This window comes from Sinohyriopsis cumingii, chromosome 6 (assembly GCF_028554795.1).
Source record: "Sinohyriopsis cumingii isolate HCF-2022 chromosome 6, ASM2855479v2, whole genome shotgun sequence".
NCBI lineage: Eukaryota > Metazoa > Mollusca > Bivalvia > Unionida > Unionidae > Sinohyriopsis > Sinohyriopsis cumingii.
Genome location: NC_142966.1, coordinates 56,840,441 through 56,861,931, shown reverse-complemented (window position 1 = coordinate 56,861,931; position 21,491 = coordinate 56,840,441). Strand labels below are relative to the sequence as shown.

The following is a 21,491-nucleotide window of genomic DNA, read 5'->3' as shown; positions in this document are numbered from 1 at the left end:
GTTTACGATACACTACTGTGTGTGGTATTACAGAAAAGTAGACAGATTTACCTTTTCATTGATACCAAGCAGTGTAGAATTTGTACTCTCATTGCACTTGACACCTGGAAGAATATAATGTTTGAGATCCGAATTTTGATGTCTAAAAATTACCTGTTTTCGGAGCCGGAGTTTGTGTTCGGAATTTAGACATTTTGGCCTCAGACCTAAAGCTAATTGGTTCAAACTGCACATGGACAGGTGAATCGTTGCAAAAAGTAGGGTAACTTTGAGATTTGAAGTTAAAAGTTGCCAAGACACAAAAATGATGGGTCCAACAGGAAAAAAGAGTCCGATTTTTACCATTCTGCACATTTTCGGGTGCAATAGACAATCCAAAACAACAACGTCTAAGATAAGTAGTATAAGGGGTGAGATTAGCGACAATGGGAATTAGCATTAAAAACACCCCCTGGGTAAGATTAGCGACAATGGAAATTTAACATTAACCACCCTGGGTAAGATTAGCGACAATGGAAATTTAACATGAGCAAAAAACCCTGGGTAAGATTAGCGACAATGGAATTTAACATTGGAGAAAGGAAAAAAAAGGAAATATTGATTTTAGCGACAAAGGCATTCGAACAATGGAAAAAAAAATATCGATTCTAGGGACAAAGGCAATTGAACATGGGGAATAGAGTTTGGGTCTGTCTAGGGACAAGGGGAATTGAACATGGGAATAGAGTTTGGGTTTGTCTAGGGACAAAGGGGAATTGAACATGTTAGAAAAAAAAACTACTTTAGGGACAAGGGGAATTGAACATGGGATTTTTTTAAAAAAAAAATTTTTATAAAGGGGTAGGCAATGGAAAGTCATTCTCTTTTCGAGAAATATGGGTGGCCCTGAAAAGGGCCTTTGGGTTTTTTCTTCTTCTTCTTCTAACTCCTTAACTTCTTCCACCATCCTCTTATTTTTTCCATCATTCCTTTCTTCTTCTTCTTTTCTGTTTCCGGCATCCAGTCCGGGTGACCCATGGCTCGGAACTTCTCTTGGATTTTCATCCAGTTTGAGTTTAGTTTCTCTAGTTCTTCCTTTTTCTTTCTATTTTCTTCTTCTTTTCTTTCCTTTGACCACTTTTCTTTGATCTTCTTGACCTCTTCGGTCAGCACATTTCTCATTACTTCTTCGGCTTTCTTAAGCTTGTCTAAGCCCCACTTCACAAAAGACCAATCTGTCCATTCTAGAATGTCTTCTAAATAACACCTTACACTCGTCACATAAACTATGGCTTCTTTCAACTTACCCACTTTAACATACGGTGCGTTAATTAAACCTCTTATTCTCTTCTCCTCATCCTCTATCATTTCTTTTACAATATTGATGGCTAAGTGGAGGCTGGTTACTTGTCTTGAGACGAAGTCTTTTGTCACTGCATGCCTCCATTCCTGTTCAAGCCTTTCTGCTACATTCAATCCATCCACCATCCAATACCAACTTCCCATAAGGTTGTTATACAAAGCTGAAGCTGCTGGCATCTTCTTGTTTGCTTATTCCGTAGAATGGGCTCCAATGGCAAACACTGTTAGTTTTGTACTTAAAGCGCGGACGTGATTGAAAACATCCCCCTAAGACATAAAATTGATCTCACCTAGATCATGACCAAACAACGCGCGGACGTGAAGGAAAACATCCCCCTACTTTCTCATGTCATATAATCTACTATCCACATACGTGAACCAGCAATCAACAAACGCCACATCTACTATTTACACACGCAAATCATTAAAACAAAATCCATAATCTACTATCCACACAATCATACATGAAAGGTTACAAAACCCGAACTATACTCTCCACATACGCTAAGAAACAATAAACAAACCCATAATCTACTATTCACACCCACGTACTTGAGTGCTTACAAACACAAACACGCAAACACATACCCTCACACTAAAAAAAAGAGTGAGAGTTTATATTCACACTACTCTACCTACACACATTGGCAAATTGATGGTTATTTCTTTTCTAGAGTATTGGGTAGCCCTTAAAAGGGCTGTTTGTTTTTGAACTCCAGATGCACCTATCTAATGATGGCACCTTCCTGGCCTGGCGCCACACACGCATCTTCTTCCCCAGTCTCCTTTCACCTTTCTTCTTGGGAGCGCAGAGGGAGGATGATTCGCTTCAGCACCCCAATCCTCTGTCTCTGGAATATTGTACGACATCCTCTCTCCTATTTTCTTTTCCTCCTCTTCCCTCTGTCTTCTCTCCTGCTCTTCCTTCTTTATTCTTTCCTCTTCTACTATAGCCTCCGCGGCCAGTTCATTTAACAGGCGCCTGACATATTCCAGATGTATCTGGAGTTCAAGAAGTTTGCTTATTCTGCTATTCATTCTGGTGTTGATCAATCAACAAGGGTAGCTAGACTGCCCAGCGAGTTTCAATTTATAGTGAAAGCGCGGACGTGAAGGAAAACATCCCCCTAAAAAACATAAAATTGATCTTACCTAGATCATGACCAAAACAACGCGCGGACCTAAAAGAAACACTCACTCACTTTTTTATACTACCCATTCCTATTCTAAAAATTTTTTTTTCATTAATCACTTCAATAGACTATCCACATACGCAAAGCAATCCAATCAAACCCCCAAAATCTACTCTCCCTACACCTCAAACACCAAAAAAACATCATCTTAATCTATCCACACCAACCTACTTCATCCGTTACAAACACAAACACACAAACACAAACACACAAACACATACACTCTTACTATTAAAAAAGAGTTAGTGTTTATATTCACACTACTCTACCTACACACATTGGCAAATTGATGGTTATTTCTTTTCTAGAGTATTGGGTAGCCCTGAAAAGGGCTGTTTTTTTTGTCTTTTTTTTGTTTGCTATGGCAATCTTTTAGTTTCTAAGAATGCGATGTCCTCTGAGGATAGACTTTCTGGCAATAGGTCTGCTTCTTCGGAAAGAGAAGAAGAACTCTTTGGTGTCGATACGACAATCGACAAAGCCTCTGTCAGGTTCAGGTTGCTGTTGCTGCTGCTGTTGCTGTTGTTGTTGCTGTTGCTGCTGCTGTCTCTGAAGTCTGTACTTCTCTGTCCATTCTTCTTTCTCCCTGTTCACTTCTTCTCTGAAGAGCTCTTCTATCAGGTCTTCAGTAACTTTTAACATTCTCACATTCTCTATCTCTTCTGGCTTCGGTATCAGACTGTGTCTGACCCTATGCAAATTCACGTAGGCTTCGTTTAGCTTAGCTAGTTTGGAGCACATCTTCGAAGGAGGATGAGTCGACACTGGATAGTTAGACTGGAAACAACCCGGTTCTTAAAGTCAAAGCGCGGACATGAAGGAAAACATCCCTCTACGGTTTTCGAGCCGCAACGTTCAATGAGTGTCATGAGAGGGATTTTAAGAAGTCAAAGAGCATAAATCAACATTCTTATAACCAAACAAACCACAAAGGCATTTTTTTCAAAACACAACATTTTTTATTCAAAATCACTTAACATTAACCAACAACTCTAACATTTTTTTAACAATAATCCAACAATATAACATCAAACATTTTTTCAAATGACAAACATTTTTTTTCAATTTACACTCTACTTTAAACAGGGTTGGCAACATTGTGAATGAAATTGTGATTTCCACTGTTGCAAGTCATTGAATCATGGATGGACACTACGTTTCCTAGCTGAAGACAACAAAATAAGCATACTAGTCACAAAATCAACGATTTACTTTCTCATCGTTTCTAGAAAAATCACGATCAAAATAAGTCACTAAATGTTCTTTTGCTGATAATAAGTGATCAATTTCGATCTCGACTTTCTCTTTGAATTTGTCAAAGAGGGCATTGATGTAATGGATGTCTCGAGTCGTTAATGGAGGACAGAAATGTTCACGCAAGTCTTTATACCACCAACGTAACACGTCTTTTTTAAACAGACTCCAAGCTTCGTCCAGATATTCGTTGAATTTTTCTTCTTGACTGATGTTTTGACATCCATAGTAATCATGCTTCATCCATATCGTAATTGTGTCTGCCAGGTATGTAGCACAGTAGGAGACCAATTGCTGTTCTTGTTCTGGACATCTCGACTTGATCACGATGTCCTTTTCGTCTTTGTGTTGAGATTCTCCTTCCACGGTCTCCTCACATTCCATCTTCAAAGCTTCTCCACTAGGTAAAGAGGGAGAACAGTCTTCCATCAAACTGTTGATTTCTATGGTATTATCGAATTCTGCATACAGGATGACGTTCACTGTCTCGTCCAGTGGCTTTGCAAACTGAAGTTCCACACGAATCTGGCCAGATTTTATAGGGTGGAAATGTCCCTCGTCGCTGCCTTGGTCTGGAGTGAAATCGAAAGCCCACAAAGCTAGCCTCCTGCATAATCCTCATACGTAATGCCGTGACTGGTGTTGGTTCCTAACTGTCCCGTGGCTTCGTACAGCGACAAGTACGACCTCAAGTAATTCTTCTTGTCAAAGTTAGGTTCGAAAGGTCGGGTACACAAGGTCTTGCCATCGCGACTGACTTCAATCTTGGACACGTCAAAGTGTTGAAAGTAGAAAGGAGTTTTAGCGATAGGTCCGTTGAAGGCTGTATTCTCGACCATACCAACAATCAAACGTTTGGGTAACTGTCCTTGGAACAGATGATCTTCAATCATGGATCGCTGTCCCCTAGGAATGGTGAAGGTTTTCACTTCTACGCGTCGGATCGGATACTTGGCGGTCGTTCTGCTCAACGTCTGACTGATGTCGTTTCCCACTTTAGGTAACACTTCCACACGGCGTACGTAGAGTCTGGCTTCTTGGATTTTGGTTTTGTAATTATCGTCACTATCAGCTATTAAATGGAAAGCGGCACTGCTGAGATTCAGTCTCAGGCGGACATCCACCCCGTTCAGCAAATACTTTTCTTGCAACCACATGTCCAAATGCAAACGATCCATCAGTTCTAAACTGTGTCCGTCTTTGATTCTGTCTCTTCGTTCTACAAATCCCGCATTGTGGTCTTTGGCTGTATCAGTTTTGAATGTTTCAAATTCGCCTGCATCATCAGCTTCCCATACCACACAGGCATTGAGATGAGTGTTCTTGGCGTCTATTCCGTACGTCAAGAGATTTTCCAGTTACGCTCGATAAGGGTAAGTATCCATGCTGCTACTGACTAGTTTGTTATTCAAGTACAAGTCCACTCCGCTAAACAAGGAATGTATGAAATTGTTGACGGGAGCTACTGGCTCAGTGTCTATAGCATTTCCATCCTTATCTTGAACTTTGACTTTCAAGTACAAGTAACTGCTATTCAAATCGATGTAATCTTCGGGCTGTCCTTTGATTTCAAACTCGATGGGAGCGGAATCGGTCAATGAGGAGACGGGATGAAATTCCACCCATTGGGATTCTTGCATCGTCAATGGTGGGTGGCATGGCAAACAGATCCAGTTCCGTCTTGGAACAGGCGCAAGACTCTCGGTGCATCATTTTTTTGTTGCTGTGTCTCAATAATCGAAAACGTCTAAGTCTCGAACGGTTCTTCTTTTCTTTGCCTTTCTAGCTTGAAGTCTGGTGAAAGGGTGTTTTCTTCGTCGTCTCTTTCTGCCTTGTCCTTGCTGAATGCCTGACTCGGTAGCGTGCATGGCATTTATAGGTGTTTCGCGTCGGCCCAAAAGGTCTTTGCCTGTTTGCAGCAAGACATTTTTGCCTGCCGTCATGAAGGCTTCTTTAGGGTTTTGTTTGTCGATGATGACATTTTGGAGAAATTCTTTGCCTTGCGTCAGTGCCGCATCTTTCAAGGCGTGCAATCCGCGTGTCACCATCGGTTTCAACACCGGGGCCACCGAATGAAAGGCCGATTTTAACATATCTCCTAAACCGTGTCCTCGCTGTCGAGCAACCCCTCGATACACTGGATACATGACTTACGAGTCGTGAGAGAACCGTTTTCGAAAATGGAGTTTCACCGTGACTTTTCCTTTGGTGAATGGAATAGTTTGTCCCAAATCTCCTTTTATAGCAATGTTGACCGTGTCCAAATACGACTTGCTGACCGGCAAATAATGAGGATGCACAAATTCCCGGTGGACGTGATAGGTGTTTCCACCTTCCTGGTCACTGGTCGTGGTACTATCCACTTTGAAAGGAATGACACGCAGTAACGGCACAGAGGTGTGTCCCACCACGTTATACTCCACCACATCGGAGTACACGAACATCAAATTCAGTCCTTGGTTCAGTTCTACAGGGAATCGAAAAAACTTGTAAAATTCCGTATTGCTGTTGATCTTCGGTTTAAAATTTGGAGCCATTTTTGTGTCTCCACCTAAAATATCAAACAAGTCACGATTAAAACTGATGGACAACGTTTGGGTATCCTGAAAGTTCATCAGTAAGCGACGAGCCACTTTATGGTACTCCAGGGTGACACTTTTTTTGACTCTGTTCAGGGCTTTGCCAAAGGCTAACTCGAACCTGGAAGTAATGGTGTCCACCAAATGTTGACCACTAAAATAAAACCCTGCCGTAATTTTCAAGGTGTAGATATTGAAGGGTGAATTGTTGGATGGTCTTGTGTCATTCATGGCTTCTTGTAATTGTTGGTTCAGGATTTCGACCTCAAAAGTGTTTTGCTTTTCAGTGATGTTTTGGATTTGTGTAGGGTGAATCATTTCTACCAAAGCCACTTCCCAATGGGCTTCGTGATCTAACTGGATGGCTTGAGGTAATTTGGCCGTGTAACAGCACAACGTGTTGTTGGTGAACACCTCCATGGAACTGTCACTGGGTAAGGTTAAGTAAAATTGGTTTTGGTGACTCATAATTCAAGAGTTCTGTGGCTGTCCGAGGGGTTAGTGGATGTCAGAGGCGTGTCTCCGCCAAAAATGGGGTTCTGGTTGTGATTGTTGTTGGAGTGGTGACTGGCACTGGCACTGGACACAAGGTTCCCGTGGTTCCCGTTCGAGGAGAATTTCAGGGAGGGATTAGGAAGCAGGTAACCGATGCAACTGCTCAATAAAATGGTCCACAATTGTTTGTCTCCTTGTTGCAAACTCAAATTGGCAATGGCTGCCCCGATGACACAATACACCACGAAGATTTGGCAGAAAAAGACGATTTGCTTTTTAGGCACACGTTCTCCACACCACACCCACAAGGGTTGTTTTTGTAAATCTTGCACAGAAGAACTAGGTGAAGGAGGAGTGGTTGACGTAGCTGCGTCTGTGTGAAAGGGCATGATGGTCACTTCTTTTTATAGTCGATGACTTGCGAAGCGTCGATCCAAGAATCAAAACTGGGTGGATATCCTTTCCAACGTACTTTCACTTCTTTGACACGTCGTTTGCCCACTTTACGGGTTCTGCGCTCGAGAATGCTTTCGATGTCGTACACGTCGTCTTCTTTTTTGGTGACACGTTGTAACTCGGGCAAATAAAACGTTCCTTTGAGCACTTCTCCATTCATGTCTTCCAATTAATAGACGGCAGGATGACGACCATGCACTCGTCCAGTGACACGAAACAATTCGGTCGTCCAGTTAGGTAAGTAACCTTTGTCGAAAGTGCGTTTGGTTTTGCCAATGCGCACCCAATCTCCTACGGCCAACTCTCCACTTTTCTTGGGGACAGCCCTCGTCGGGGACGTACCAAACAGACGCTCAAACACCAACACTTCGTTGTCGGGAGTCACGTCTTGCGGGGCACGTCCGATGCTTCGATGGTAAGATTGGTTGTACGCTTGCACCAGGTGCGGTAAGATGTCGATGTACTTCAGAGTGTGGTGATGCGTAAAATATTTCCACATGCGTTCTTTCAATGTGCGTTGAAAACGTTCCACGATGCTGGCTTTGGTTTCAGGATTCTCGGTGGTAAAAAAATGAATGTCACGTTTCTTTAATTCTTTTTGGAAAGCTTGGTTCAGAAATTCGGTGCCTTTGTCCGTTTGCCATCGAAGAGGGTGACGGCCACATTGTTTCAACACTCGTTGCAGGGCTCGCACTAACTCGCTGCTCGATTTGGAAGTCAAGGGCACGACCCAGGCAAATTTGGAAAAGACGTCGATGACACAAAACAAATATTTGTAGCCACGATTGTAGCTGGCCAAATGAGAAACATCAGCTAAATCGGCTTGCCATTGATGATCGATGCCTTCCACTCGGGTGCGACTTCTCGAAAACTTGCGTCGAATGGGTTTGTGTAAAGTGTAGGTAACTTGTTCTTGTAACCATCGTTGCACTTGAGGTAAACGGAGACTTTTCAGTCGCGTTTTGGCAGCACGATACAATTTTTGAACTCCTGCGTAACCTGCAGGATGGGAGGGATCGTAGTAAATGCTGGCTAAGACTTTTTCCATTTTTTGTGTTGGTTGGTGTGTTAATAAGACACCCACTCTTGGAGGATGCTACTCTTTTTCTCTTGGGGTATTTTCTTGGATTGCAATGCTTTGCGTGTGCGACCGGCAATAGGTGTTGAAGAGGAGGATGTCTGAGCGGGGGATATCGGTTCTTGTTTCACTTCTGTCTTCACTTTCTTTATCTCTTGTGATGAAGAAGGGGTGGCCTTCATCTTTTTAATCCATCCAATTCTGGAGGTAGGTGGTGTTGTTAACTTGCGTACTTTTTCTGGTGGAGTTTGAAACCCTTCTTCTTCTTCTCCTTTTTCTGTCTTGGTCACTGCTTGTGGTGGTACTGGTACTGGTACTGGTACTGGTGATGGTGCTGGACTTTTCATCAAGGTCTTAAAATCTTTCAGAGTGGGTAGAGCTGTTTCGTCTAAAGCTTTCTGGTGAAAGAGTTGCAGTCGTTGCAAGAGTTGACCGTACTTTTGCGATTTTTCTGTTTCGGACAAATCTTGGCGATCCATCAAGGACTGCAATTCGTGTTGTAACTGGGACATCTCGCTCAAATTGGGATTGGGAGGTAAATGCGGGGTGCGTTGTTCTTGCCACTGATGGTATTCCATCCATCGTTTGTAAGGCACTAAAGCTAGTTTTCGTCCTTCCATGGGGTTGTCAGGGGTCGATTCTGAAATCTTGGGACTTCCGAGGGCCTTTTTATCTTGCTCCCACCAGTCCTCCCAACATGGTTCCCAAGACTCCTTTCAGTAAGGGGCCTAACAAGAGAGGTAAAATGCCTCCACTTTGGACCAACATCTTCTTTTTTTGACGAATCGGAATTTTCTTTTGAACCATTTGGCGAAGAACGTGACGATGGTTGGTTAAGCATTGTTTCTGGTGTTTGGACAAAGGGATCGTGCCGTTCAAGACGTTCAAACAACATTCGCACACGGTATCAATGACCTCTTTGGAGGCCGATTGAATGAGTTTTTTTCGTAGAGGTGGAGAAGCTTTGGACAGGACAGATAACATGTCCCCATGTTTGATTAAACGTGGTGGTAGTCCTTCTCTTTTCTTTCCTTGGGGTTTTCTGGAGGGTGACATCTTTGAGTCTTCAGGAGCACCAAAAACACTGATACCCTACTTGGTCACACACCTTTTTTATACTGGAACGCGTCGCCACTGATTGTTTTTACGTCGTATCAATTTGAGGACAGGCATGACACGTCGTGCAGGGGTACGTAACGGACTAAATCGAGCCAGTTCTTGCTTGGACAAATCCAGTAAACTTTGTAACATGCCCGATCTTTCTTGAACTTTGATTTTGGGAGAAGGTACTTTGTGAGCAGCAGCCACTGCCACTAAATTGGAGGGTCCTACCACTGGGGAAGTAATTTTTGGGGTCATCAACGGAGAAGTTCTTGGTGTGATCAACGTCTCCAAGTACTCTTCAGTTCTTGGTGTCATCAACGGAGAAGTGGATGAACGTGAGGCTGCCGGAGATGCGGTCACCGCCGTGGCAGGTCGTGGTTTGCGAGTGTAAAGTTGCGTCCTGGCCGAAGTGCCTCTCTTGCGACTAGTTTTCTTCTGTGGACTTTTCTTTTTCTGGGGAGTTTTTCTCTGTTTCTTTTTCTGGGGGCTTCTTTTCTTTTTCTGGGGTGGTGTCTGGTCAGAGGAGGGTCCCGCCACTGGAAAAGTTCTTCTTGGGGACCTGGTCTTTTTCTTCTTCTTGGGGCTTCGTTGGACTTTTTTCTTGGGGAGAAGTTTGGGGGCATTAGGATCCCATCTTAAGAGAGAGCGAATGATGACCCCTCCTAGAGTACCGCTCCCTCCAGGTTTCAAAATGATTTGTTTTTTGGTTTGAGTGTCGATGCGGGGATCGGCCAGTTGGACCAAAGCGACTTTGTTTCGATCGAAAAAGCGTTTGGTTTGATGAGGAATCTGAATGATTCCTTGGAGTAATTGACGTGCCGTCACCGTGAACCATCGTAAGACTTCTTTGAGACTAGCTTCTAAGACACGAGCTCGTATTTGTGGATTTTTTTCTCGACTGATGCCATACAAGGCACGAATCAATTTGACGGGAAGATGCGACTGAAGGGACGTCATGTTGACGCTGTGTGAGACAGACGAAAAGGGTCTGAGGTTTTTATAGATTTTTTTTGTGGAGTGAAATTAAGTCGAGGACCGAGACGTGTACAGGACAGGCCCTCCGTCTTGGCACCAGTGGTGAAACAAGTGGGTACGAAATCGCAAATCCTCGGGGGTCGTAGGTTTGAAATCGACGAGTAAATAAGCGTGTGGAGTTTGAGTGGCATCATCGTACGCCTGAGTCAGCCAAGGCGTTCCTAACTGTTTGGCTAAGACTTGCACTTGCATTTTATCTCGAGGGCTTTTAAACAAGACCACGTAATGTGCATTGAGACTGACGGTGTGATGGGCTTTACTTTGTTGAAACAAATTTTGGGTGATGTAAACGACACTGGCATTACGGTGATGCCCTTTGCGCGTGAACCACAGTTTAATTTCTTCTTCGTCTTCTCCTAACATGTCGTCAAAAATGACCAAATGGGTTAGACGGGAGTCAGAGACGATGCCGTCGTCTTCTTTAGGAATGCCTTCCACAAACACGATGGAATCGCCTTGACTTTCTCGCAAGAGGCTGTACGCCGATTGCCACTCTTTGTAACACCACACGATCCGTTGAGGTGGTCGATCGATCAAATGATGTTTATGTTCGATCAAACGTTTGACGAATTCGGTTTTGCCTGAACCGCTAGGTCCAGCAATGAGCATGTTAAAGGGATGGCGAAGATACAAAGCCTCCAAACTTGCACGATCTAAGTGTTCGTCGATGACTTTGACAGTAGAGGAAGAGTGAGCAGAGACAGCAGAGGTAGCCATAGTGTGAGAAATGTCACTTGTGACACGAAAACAAACAAGACAAGAGTTTATATACTTTTTTTCAGAACACGTTTATTGAATGTTTCAAACATGAATACGAAAGACAAAAATACATAAAAGCCAAAGGCTTAAGTATAAGGATAAAAGGCACATGATAACTATTAACGTGGAATAAACACAAATGTCTGTACAACATGTTTTGGGTAATGTTCTAACCAGTTCTATAGTAGGGGGCAAGGTCACACAAGCGTCCTCCCGAAAGGGTCTTTCAGGCCTGTCCACGACAGTCCCGTCCTGGGTGACGGGTTCTTCTGGCACCGTCACTAACACAGGTTGAAAAGTCGCAAGGCTCACAATCGCATTCCACTTCAGAAGCCCCACACTTGAATTGTGCCTGTCTAAAGTTGTTTTGTGTTTCTCTGAAAGTATTCATCTTGTTCGCTCGGTCTTGGTAGTCTCAATGAACTATCGATCTTGCCTAGGGTTTCTTTTTATATACAGACCAATACCGACGTGTCCATACGGTAAGGTGAAATGATTGGGAAGTCGCACTCGCTTCTGGTACACGATTTGATAGACTTTTTCCAAGGGTCGACTGACGATGTGGTGAGTGGGTAAACGTACAATTTTGTTCGGTTGATAGGTGGTCACTTTAAAGTTTGCATCCTCTCCCGATTGCAAGGCTTCTTTCAATACCTCAAAGTTCACCACACGACTGGTACGATAATTCAGAGTCAATCCTTTCACTTTACACGTCGTGTGCAATTCTCCTTGTGGGTTCCGGTATTCATAGCCGTAATGTTTGGGACCACCACTGACGAAACTTAGAATCTTGTCGTCGGGATGTTCGTCTGTCCAGGCTCCTAAACGGTCTCCTTCGATGTCAGGGTGCTGTTGACTCGGGTGATGGATGTAAATGCAACTGTCCGTGTCAAAGTACAGGACACGTTCCCCTAACAGTTCTAAAGCTTCGTATAATTTTAAGCGAGCATGAGCTGTCACGTAAGCCGCAATGATGACATTTCCAAAGGGATCGTCTTGTACAAAGTCCAGATCTTCTTCGTAATTGACCAAGATCAAATCCTCGCGAACGACGTCCACGTGTTTCATGTATTTGGTTTTGTTGTGAATCATCTGAAAGTAGCGGGAAGGTTCTGTCAAATATTCCGTCTTGGGTAAACACGGTCGTTGTGCCATTTTACCCCACAAGCAATTTAACATCACTTTGGCAAACGACCGTCTGCCTTCGTTTTTCTCGATGTGGTCTAAAGAGATGCCTTCTTGTTCATAGTATTTCTCTTTGAATGTCTTTTCGTCTTCGGAAGTGTGACACCAGGAAGGATAGCCGCTGGCTTCTTGCTTCAGTTTCAAAAAGGCATCCACGTAGTCGGCGAAAATGCCTTTCTGAGTGGGGTCACCCTTGTGGTATTGTTGTGTCTTGGGAAAGTGGCAAATTTCGTACACTTCTAACACTTGGTATCCCATGTCCAGAGCTTTGAACAATTCTACGCTGATCCAGGTTCCCGTCAAGGCACGTTCTTCCTGGGTGTGCTGACAAGGTTGGTCTTGGTTGCACGTTTCGGCACAAGTACGGCACAATGGAAACATCAGTTTGCCTTGACAATGGTGAGGTAAGACGGGATGGTATAGGTTCGTGGGAGGCAAAACTTTACATTTGATCAAGCCTTCGTATTGTCGAATGTTTTTCAGGTCGATGTGTTCCGTGAACAATTGTGGGTGCCCTGCAGGAAAGGGACACTATTTGCACACGTAGGGATACAGCGAACACACGTCCAAGTATTTGATTTCTTCTCCTTTCTCTTCGTCGGCTTGGTACAGCAAACAGGTGGCATTGGTCCTTCCTCCGTACAAACTATCCCTCGGGTTTAGGGGGTCTATTAGCTTGTAACTTTCCACGGCACGTTTAAACTCGGGATCGGTTTTCATACGGTGATCGTACTCGTGTTCCCACATTTCCACCACTTGGTATCCTTGCTGTTCTAACTTTCGGCGTCGCTGACAAGTGTCCTCGTACAAGTCTTCCATGGTTCGTTGTAAAAACTGATTTTTAGTGCCACGATCAGGGTAACAGACGGGACATCCGTGAAATAAGGAACCGTTAAACTCGTACACGATCTTGGGGTTTTCTAAGTCCCAGCCATCGACCGAATACGTTCCGATGGTCTTTTCGCCTCCTCCGTTGCGGGCATGCTGAATCCATTTGTCTTCCTTGTCGCACAAGTAATGTAACCAACGTAGGGCTTTGACCGAGTATTGACGTTTGACATAGTGGGTCGTTTGAGGACTGATGACAGCCACAGTGTTTTCAGGCATGAATCGTTGTCGATACACTAAGGAACGCGCTTTGGCAATGGTGCAAGCTTCTTTCAAAGGATCGACCCCTCCGTGTTCCATGAACAGTTCTCGAAATTTTCCACAGCAACGCCGTAAAATGTCCACGTCAGAACGACAATACTTTAGCATTTCTTCCTGAAAGTCGAAAGGGTCGGAGGCGTGAGTCTGGTACCAAGCGTAGAAAGCTTCTCGTTGTTCGGTACGCATGTTGTCGGGGTCGTAATAGTGAGCCTCAGGCAAATGGGGTAGAACGGCGTGTTGATTGGCTTCCGTATTGAAAAAGTGAGGAAAATAACCTTTAACCATTTCTGTCATTCCAAACGTTTTAGGCATTCGACTCAAAGGCATGGCCAAGTAACTCATCGAATCTTTAAACTGCACTTGTCCCACTTGCATGAAAATGATTTTGGCTCCTTTCAAAGTGACTTTAGGACGTTCGGTGCCATGTTCCGTATAGTACCTCAAAAGAAACTGTCCATCGTATCCGGAGAAATTGTGAGCCATCACCGTGGCATGACGATGACAATCTCCGTAACGTTCGATGTCCTCTTGGCTCCACGTCTTGTCGATGGGATCTAAGACCCATTGGGCAAAATCGTCTAACGTGTTCGGTCCTCGAAAGATTTTTTCACGCCCTCCGGGGATCTTGCTGCAGTGAGGGCAATGACTGAAGATAGGTTCTTGAATGCACTTCTCGCACGCTCAATGGGCCACGCAGAAATTAGGAATGTGAATGCCAGTCTCTTGCATGCATTTGAAATCGAAAAAGATGAAATTGCCTTTCTTCTTGTGACCGTCCTCTTTCTCTGGTGGGGGTTGGTATTTTTGCACGTAGCATTGGTGTTCCAAGTCCACGATGTGGTGACAAATGTGACATTTTTTCTTTCCTGAACATACGTGTGCCTTGGTATTATTGGTACGTTGGCCTTTTCGACACATAGGGCACAATCTCAGCAGTTGACAAGCACATTTCTGCTGTGAACCTTGCGTCTTCAGATGTTGTTGGTAACAGGCAGGGCTGACAAACGTGCGCAGACAAGCAGGACATTGTACTCTTTCTTGTCCTTCGCTCAGACAGGGTGGAGAAGCCAAACATCCTGGGCATTTCCATCCGCAATGTTTGTGTTGCTCTCGATTGTTGTAGCCATAGTCACATTTCTCACAGTAATAACTGTATCCCAGGAATCCAGTGATAGTGGTAATGGTATCGAAATGGTCATCGTGATAATAGACATGAATGTATTTTCCGTCCTTAAAGTCTTTCCCTCGAAACAACAGAGGTCCGCGCATTTCTTGAGGGTGCACTTTCAGGTGTAGAGTGGAGCTAGGACATCTTGCAATTTCTGCATCTCAGGAATGCCGCAGGGTGTGTCTTTGGACAGTCCGGCTTGTTGTAACAGGAGTTCTGCTTCGTTTCGTTGTTTGGCTCGGTCGGATCGTTGAATAGTTTTCCAGGCTCTTTTCCATTCTACCGTGTCGTTCTTGTTGGCATAGGTTCGTCCCACCACGATGGCTCGGGCTAAACACATCTGGTCTTGAGAATTGTGAATTTGGACGAGACTCTTTTTGGTGTTGCGAAGGTCGTTCACCAATAACACCTTATTGCGTTGTCCGGTCCCTTGAGGAGGAGAGACGTGGGCCATTTTCAGTGTGGCTTTACCATCGGTGATGTCAAACTGGTCATTAGATTGTTGTACGTGTTGAATCTTGTCCATGACTTTGGAAGGGGTTAGTTCTGCGGGTCTGCTAAACTCGATCCAAACAGGGGATTTCAAGCTGTCGTGATCTATGGATAGTGTCAAGCGATCGTCTTCTTTGGGTTGACATTGTCGCTTGAGTGCGGTGAGCAAAGAATCCCACATCTCGGTGATAAACCCTTCTGCTTTCTCCAATGGTACGTCGGACTTGAAATCTTTAAACTTCACTGTGTAGGTGTAAGCCGTGGTTCTAAATTTTCTGGAGGAGCGCTTTTCCGTCTCTCGAATGGAATAGTACTTTTCAGGGTTGACTAAGAGTGGTGAACTTTGTTTAGAGGGTTCGGATTCTAGTTCACTCATGTCCTCTTCAAAATCACTGGCATGAATTTGTGCCAAGACTTCAGCTCTGGTACGAGGCGATAGATCAAGTTTCTGCCTCTTATTTTCTTCTTCTTCTTTCTTCTCGAATGAATAGGATCGTTTCATCTTCAGTGCAAAACGTCAAATGACTCAAGTTTAAACACCATAGACTAATTTATAGTCATGGCAAACCAGCGTATATAAAAAGGGTGTGTGTCTTTTCCTTTCACTATTCATTTCACTCTCAAACCGAGCACAACGATGGAAGAGACTACCCAGATGGAACGTTTCATCAGAGCTTTGCGAGGGGTCATTAGAAAATTCTCTTCAGACCAGCCGACGGACTACTCTCCTTCCTTTCGAGATAAAAGTGGAGATACTTGCTATATCTGTCAGAAGAAAGGGCATTGGTCTTCAGAGTGTCCAGACCGTCAAAAAAGAACACCCCAATGGATCGTTTTCTGAGTTTCCGTCATGTTGAATCACTGTCGCATAGATTGACAGCACACAGGCGCTAGCGAATCTATATAGACCACATGACGTCACAGACTGCTCTCTTCGGATTGGATGCGGACTGACTGAATTTTGTAACGCGTGTTCGGATTGGTGAATGAACTCAATCCGTTTCAATCCTGCCTCTACCTATAAATAAGCGCAGTTCACTGCATTGATTCACCTGTTCTCGTCGCCTCACGATGTGGACCACAGTTGAATCATCCAGCCTTGTGTCTTCAATGATGTTTAGGACGGACATGCTCATGTATGTCCGGTCCAAGTGGACTGTTGTTGATAGGACAGATACTAGTCTATGGATGAGAAGAGTTTACATAGAAAGACAAGGATGCCTCAAGAGGGTACTTGTGTATGGACCTGCAGTTAGAAGGAGTTTAAGAAGAAGAAGATGTGACAGATGCCGTCTATGTTAATATTAATATTATCATAAATCCAAAGGCCCTTTTCAGGGCCACCCACATTTCTCGAAAAGCGATAGCCTTTCGATTGTCTACCCCTTTATAAAAATTTAAAAAAAAAATAAAAAATCCCATGTTCAATTCCCCTTGTCCCTAAAGTAGTTTTTTTTTCTAACATGTTCAATTCCCCTTTGTCCCTAGACAAACCCAAACTCTATTCCCATGTTCAATTCCCCTTGTCCCTAGACAGACCCAAACTCTATTCCCCATGTTCAATTGCCTTTGTCCCTAGAATCGATATTTTTTTTTCCATTGTTCGAATGCCTTTGTCGCTAAAATCAATATTTCCTTTTTTTTCCTTTCTCCAATGTTAAATTCCATTGTCACTAATCTTACCCAGGGTTTTTTGCCCATGTTAAATTTCCATTGTCGCTAATCTTACCCAGGGTGGTTAATGTTAAATTTCCATTGTCGCTAATCTTACCCAGGGGGTGTTTTTAATGCTAATTCCCATTGTCGCTAATCTCACCCCTTATACTACTAAGATACCTCAATGCCTTAGGCTAAAAGAAAATCTATCAGAACAAGAACTATTTGGATATATTCGGACGTAACACCAAAAATACGTTCCTACCCGCTTCTCAGGCGAAAATGGCAAGAATATTCACGGGTTAATTAATCAACAATACTAAGGATGATCATAGCGCATATCTGTATATCACTGTATGAGAGAGTGTTGGCAATGCATCATACTTCACATATGTACATACGTTTAATGATTTTTCTCGACGACGTTTGAGTAATCTTTTAGTATCTCCGCATGCATAGCAGAAAATATATTCATCTCTTTGAAAGCATGTTTCAGGTTGTATTGTGTAGTTGGATCTGTTTGATAATTTGTTTGAATTTTTTTCTTCTTGTAAAGAAATGTTTGTGTGGGGGAAATATTGACTAAAATGTACGTGTGATGAAAAATAAATTCTGTGGATAGGCTCACAAAAGCGTCATGATGCGCTGATTATGAGCCTTTGGCAGAAAAAAGATAGTTGAGCTATAGAGCGTAACAATCTAGTGACTTGGGAAACTTCGCTTTGAAAAAAAGAAATAATAAATAATTTAAATATTACTAATTAAGAATAACTCTTCAATATTTATCGAATTTATCGTGACGAGTCTGTGTTTTACAAAACTGACATACAGACGACCATTTCCTTTTATTGATGTCAAGAAATTATAACTTGTTTAACTATAGTGGTCAAACTGTTACTAATCTCGTTATATAAATATCACCAATATTCAAATCCTTTCAGTGCTGTTACAGTCTTAAAATATACGGTTCATAAATTATGATATCACACGTATACTCTCCAAAGTATGTTTTTTTTAAATACTGATGTACTGTCTGCAATTAAGGAATCTGATATATAGTTGTCGTTGTCAGTCAGAATTAGTGTACCCCATTTGAAATAAACTAAATGTATGTACGATTAATAAAGCCAAAATGAATTCGTTTCTTCTTAAACTTTCTGATATTTTCATATTTTAGTTTATCTTACAACCTCAAGATTTTATGACCGCTCTGGTGGCCTAGTGGTTAGAGCGTCCTCTAGGAAACGGGAGGTTGTGGGTTCGATCCCCGGTCGATTCATACCAAAAACTAAAAAAGAAGGTAGTAACAGCTGCCTCGCTTGGCGCTCAGCATTAAGAGATTAATGTTAGGACTGATCGGCCTGGTGTCAGGATAATATATCTGGGCGGGACATCATGCTACCCCAGTGCTGGACATCACTATAAACTGCCACACTGCAGACATCGTAGCGATACGACTGAAACTTTGTGAAAGGTACGTTAAAAATCCTAATCACACACACACACATGATTTTAACCTATGTCATTTTTCATTAAATTGACAGTTTACGAGTTTAGATTTATACTGAAGGTATATATCAGATAGGAACAGAGACTCATTTGCAATACTATTTTCCTCAAGTAAGTTAGTAATTGCATGTCCCCATTATGCTTTAATGTATATAAGCACCTAATCGTTTATATCGTAGAAAACGTCTGATGACAATATATTTTAGGAAAGATTGATGTTGTAGTAACGCAAGTGTTCCTAATTAAGATTCACACTAAATAGTCAAACGTACCATGGAGTATTGGTTCTGAAAATGTAAAATTCTTTTACAGTGTTTGACTATTCTGTTTTCTACAGATCCTAATAGCGAAGTCTTAAAGCTGACCAAGGATATAGCAGAGTATGGGAGAGAATTCTTATTGGAAAGGGCAGAATTCTGGGACGAGAGAGAACCCATTCCACAAAGACCACCATTAACCCCATATGGCTTCTCCATGTCACGTGCACATACATCCTTACACGAAGACACCAACTCCACATCCACAATTACCCCAGATCTAAGGCCACACAGTATACCAACTTATCTACCTGGCTACGTTGGCTATGAGGAACGATCACAATCAAGCAAGTCGAATATTCAAGAGACAAAATATGATGGAAAGAATGAAAACGAGAGTTCTGTATGATTTACTTTATATTCAAATGATAATGTAAGCTCGACTTAAATCCGGAACCTGCAATTATGATTAAGTGATCATTTTTGGATTAGTTAGAGACATAAGTATGTGGAATGACACGAACATTGTTTTGAACCCACTTTTGTTATAAACACATACTTTAAAAGGTAATCTTAGATTATTTTGGGATGAACAGGCATCATGTAAACTTATAACAAGATCCAGTTCGGGAGTAGAGGGATAATCAGACGTGCACCTTTTCCATTATCCTAGCGTACTCTATCTTATAGTTAGATGTTTGAAATTGTAACATGGAAACGCTTAAAACTCACGGGGCTTCCGAAGACATCTCTCCTTGGCCCTACCTGAGTTTCAGTCATTTAAATTGCAATATTGATGGATACGCCACTGTAGAGTTAAATTAAAAGTCGCCCACTTCGGGTGGACAAATATTCTGGACTAACCCCAACATTTGTCTTCTGCCTTCTTTCAACATTTGCTACTTCTGTTCGTTCTTGAAAAGGTGCAGATAATTGGTGCGGCTATCATCTTTACTTAACATTTAAATCGTAATCGAACGATAAGGCGGGACATACATCCAAGTATCATAATTCTGAGAGTAATATGTTGGCATATTCTCCGGTAGTATGATGATTTGTGATTCTCACCCAAGACATGTAGCTTTTAAAGATATTAAAGGTACTACTGTCTATTTTATGATCAGGGCTATATCCTCCGAGATAGGAAAATGTCAGTAGAAAGTGACTGAAAATCATCTAACTTTTACACTTAATTGCCTGGTGTTAACTGTAGCGTGACAAATACATGGGAAGTTAAATGAGGATTCGCAAATGTTTAGCGAGCATTGGAGTGATTGTACGATACAGACCAATGTCTTACACACGAATATACAAAACTCGGACGGACAAATAACTATAATATACTTACTCTTGAAGATTACAATAGATTTCAATTTTTAAATAAATTTTTGAAATATATGTTCTATTACAATTGTGATAGGGACCTTTCCCCAGAGTCAAATACATATACGCGTGTTGTCGTTTAAATGCATTTGTGTGCTAGCGTTCTTTTTTGTTTTCGACATGTAGCTGTTAATCAACGTGTTAGATCTGACTGTCTTTGAGTTCGTGATGTCCAAATGTATAATGCTTGTACAATGCATAAAATGTGAACTATGATGAAATAATCTGTTTACCATTGTTTTAAGCAACATGCAATCCAAACGACCTAAAACGATGAATGTAAATAAAAGGCGTTAAAAAGATTATTGTAGGACGTGTGGATCATGATAGCTGTAACATTATTAATAGAACAGTGTTGAAACCATTGTCTGTTATAGGTTGGATTGAAAACTGGCGCCGTTCATAACTTACGTAGAAATTTTCATCTTTTTGGCTGTGTTTGAATCTTGAAAATTAAAGTTGCCAGAGGGTGAATTGAAGTTAGCACTGGGATATATAGGTGCATTTGAAACGCAAAACAAATCTTATTTTTTCTACTTTAGTACATTATCTGGCCTTATTGTTAGCACACCTTATAACATACTTGTACATTATCTAGTTAGCAGCAGATCAGCGCCTTAGAAATTTTAATCATATTGCCATTTTCTAATTTGGTTATGAGAGAGTTTCTTAGTATTAAAGAAATGTTCACAATGTTGAATTTAGAACATTGCCGGAACCAGTGTCATTCCACACTCCCCTTGCAACAAGCTTTTCCATAGTGAACTAAACAAACTTGAACCCCAGGATTTTTAAAGTTATCCACGATACATGCTATTGTTCGCATTCCTCGTAACAATTTACTCATATAAGCTTATATCTCCAAAGATATGTTGTATTGAAGAGGTTTTTGTTTATGATATATTTTGTTAATATTTGTGCTTTTGTTTTGTCTTCTTTTGTTCCTCACTTGGACATTAGTACATATACCGGCATTTAATTTGTATGTTTTTGTTTACAACACCACGCACTGGAAAAATTCCATGTGGTTATATAGGTTGCCACGCATTTGGATATATTTCTTTGATATTTATATATGCAGTTATTTTCATAAACTAGCCACCTTCTCGGTAAAATAAGGCATTAATATACCTCTTCCGCATAAACGTTGTTATGTATTAATTTACTCTTCCTTTCTTTCTTTATATCCTTATCTTCAGCTTTTTAAACTTTTGCTGTTGCTTGGCTCTTTCATGCAAATATAAGATAGGTACAGTATACCCAAATATAAGATAGGTACAGTATACCCAAGTATAAGATAGGTACAGTATACCCAAATATAAGATAGGTACAGTATACCCAAATGTATCCCAATAATATTAAGATGGACACTTTGAATAGAAAAAAATCAATGCCAAA

General features: G+C 42.0%; 1 protein-coding gene across 1 annotated transcript in view; it reads left to right on the top strand.

The window, feature by feature from the left end:
• Nucleotides 1-21,290, top strand: part of LOC149797004 (uncharacterized) — a 76,896-nt gene extending 55,606 nt beyond the window's left edge. The window contains exon 20 of the mRNA XM_089960692.1: nucleotides 18,791-21,290. Within this exon, the coding sequence (XP_089816818.1) occupies nucleotides 18,791-19,119 (329 nt within the window). The 3' untranslated portion in view covers nucleotides 19,120-21,290. The remainder of the gene's footprint in view (nucleotides 1-18,790) is intronic.
• Nucleotides 21,291-21,491: the final 201 nt, after the last annotated feature.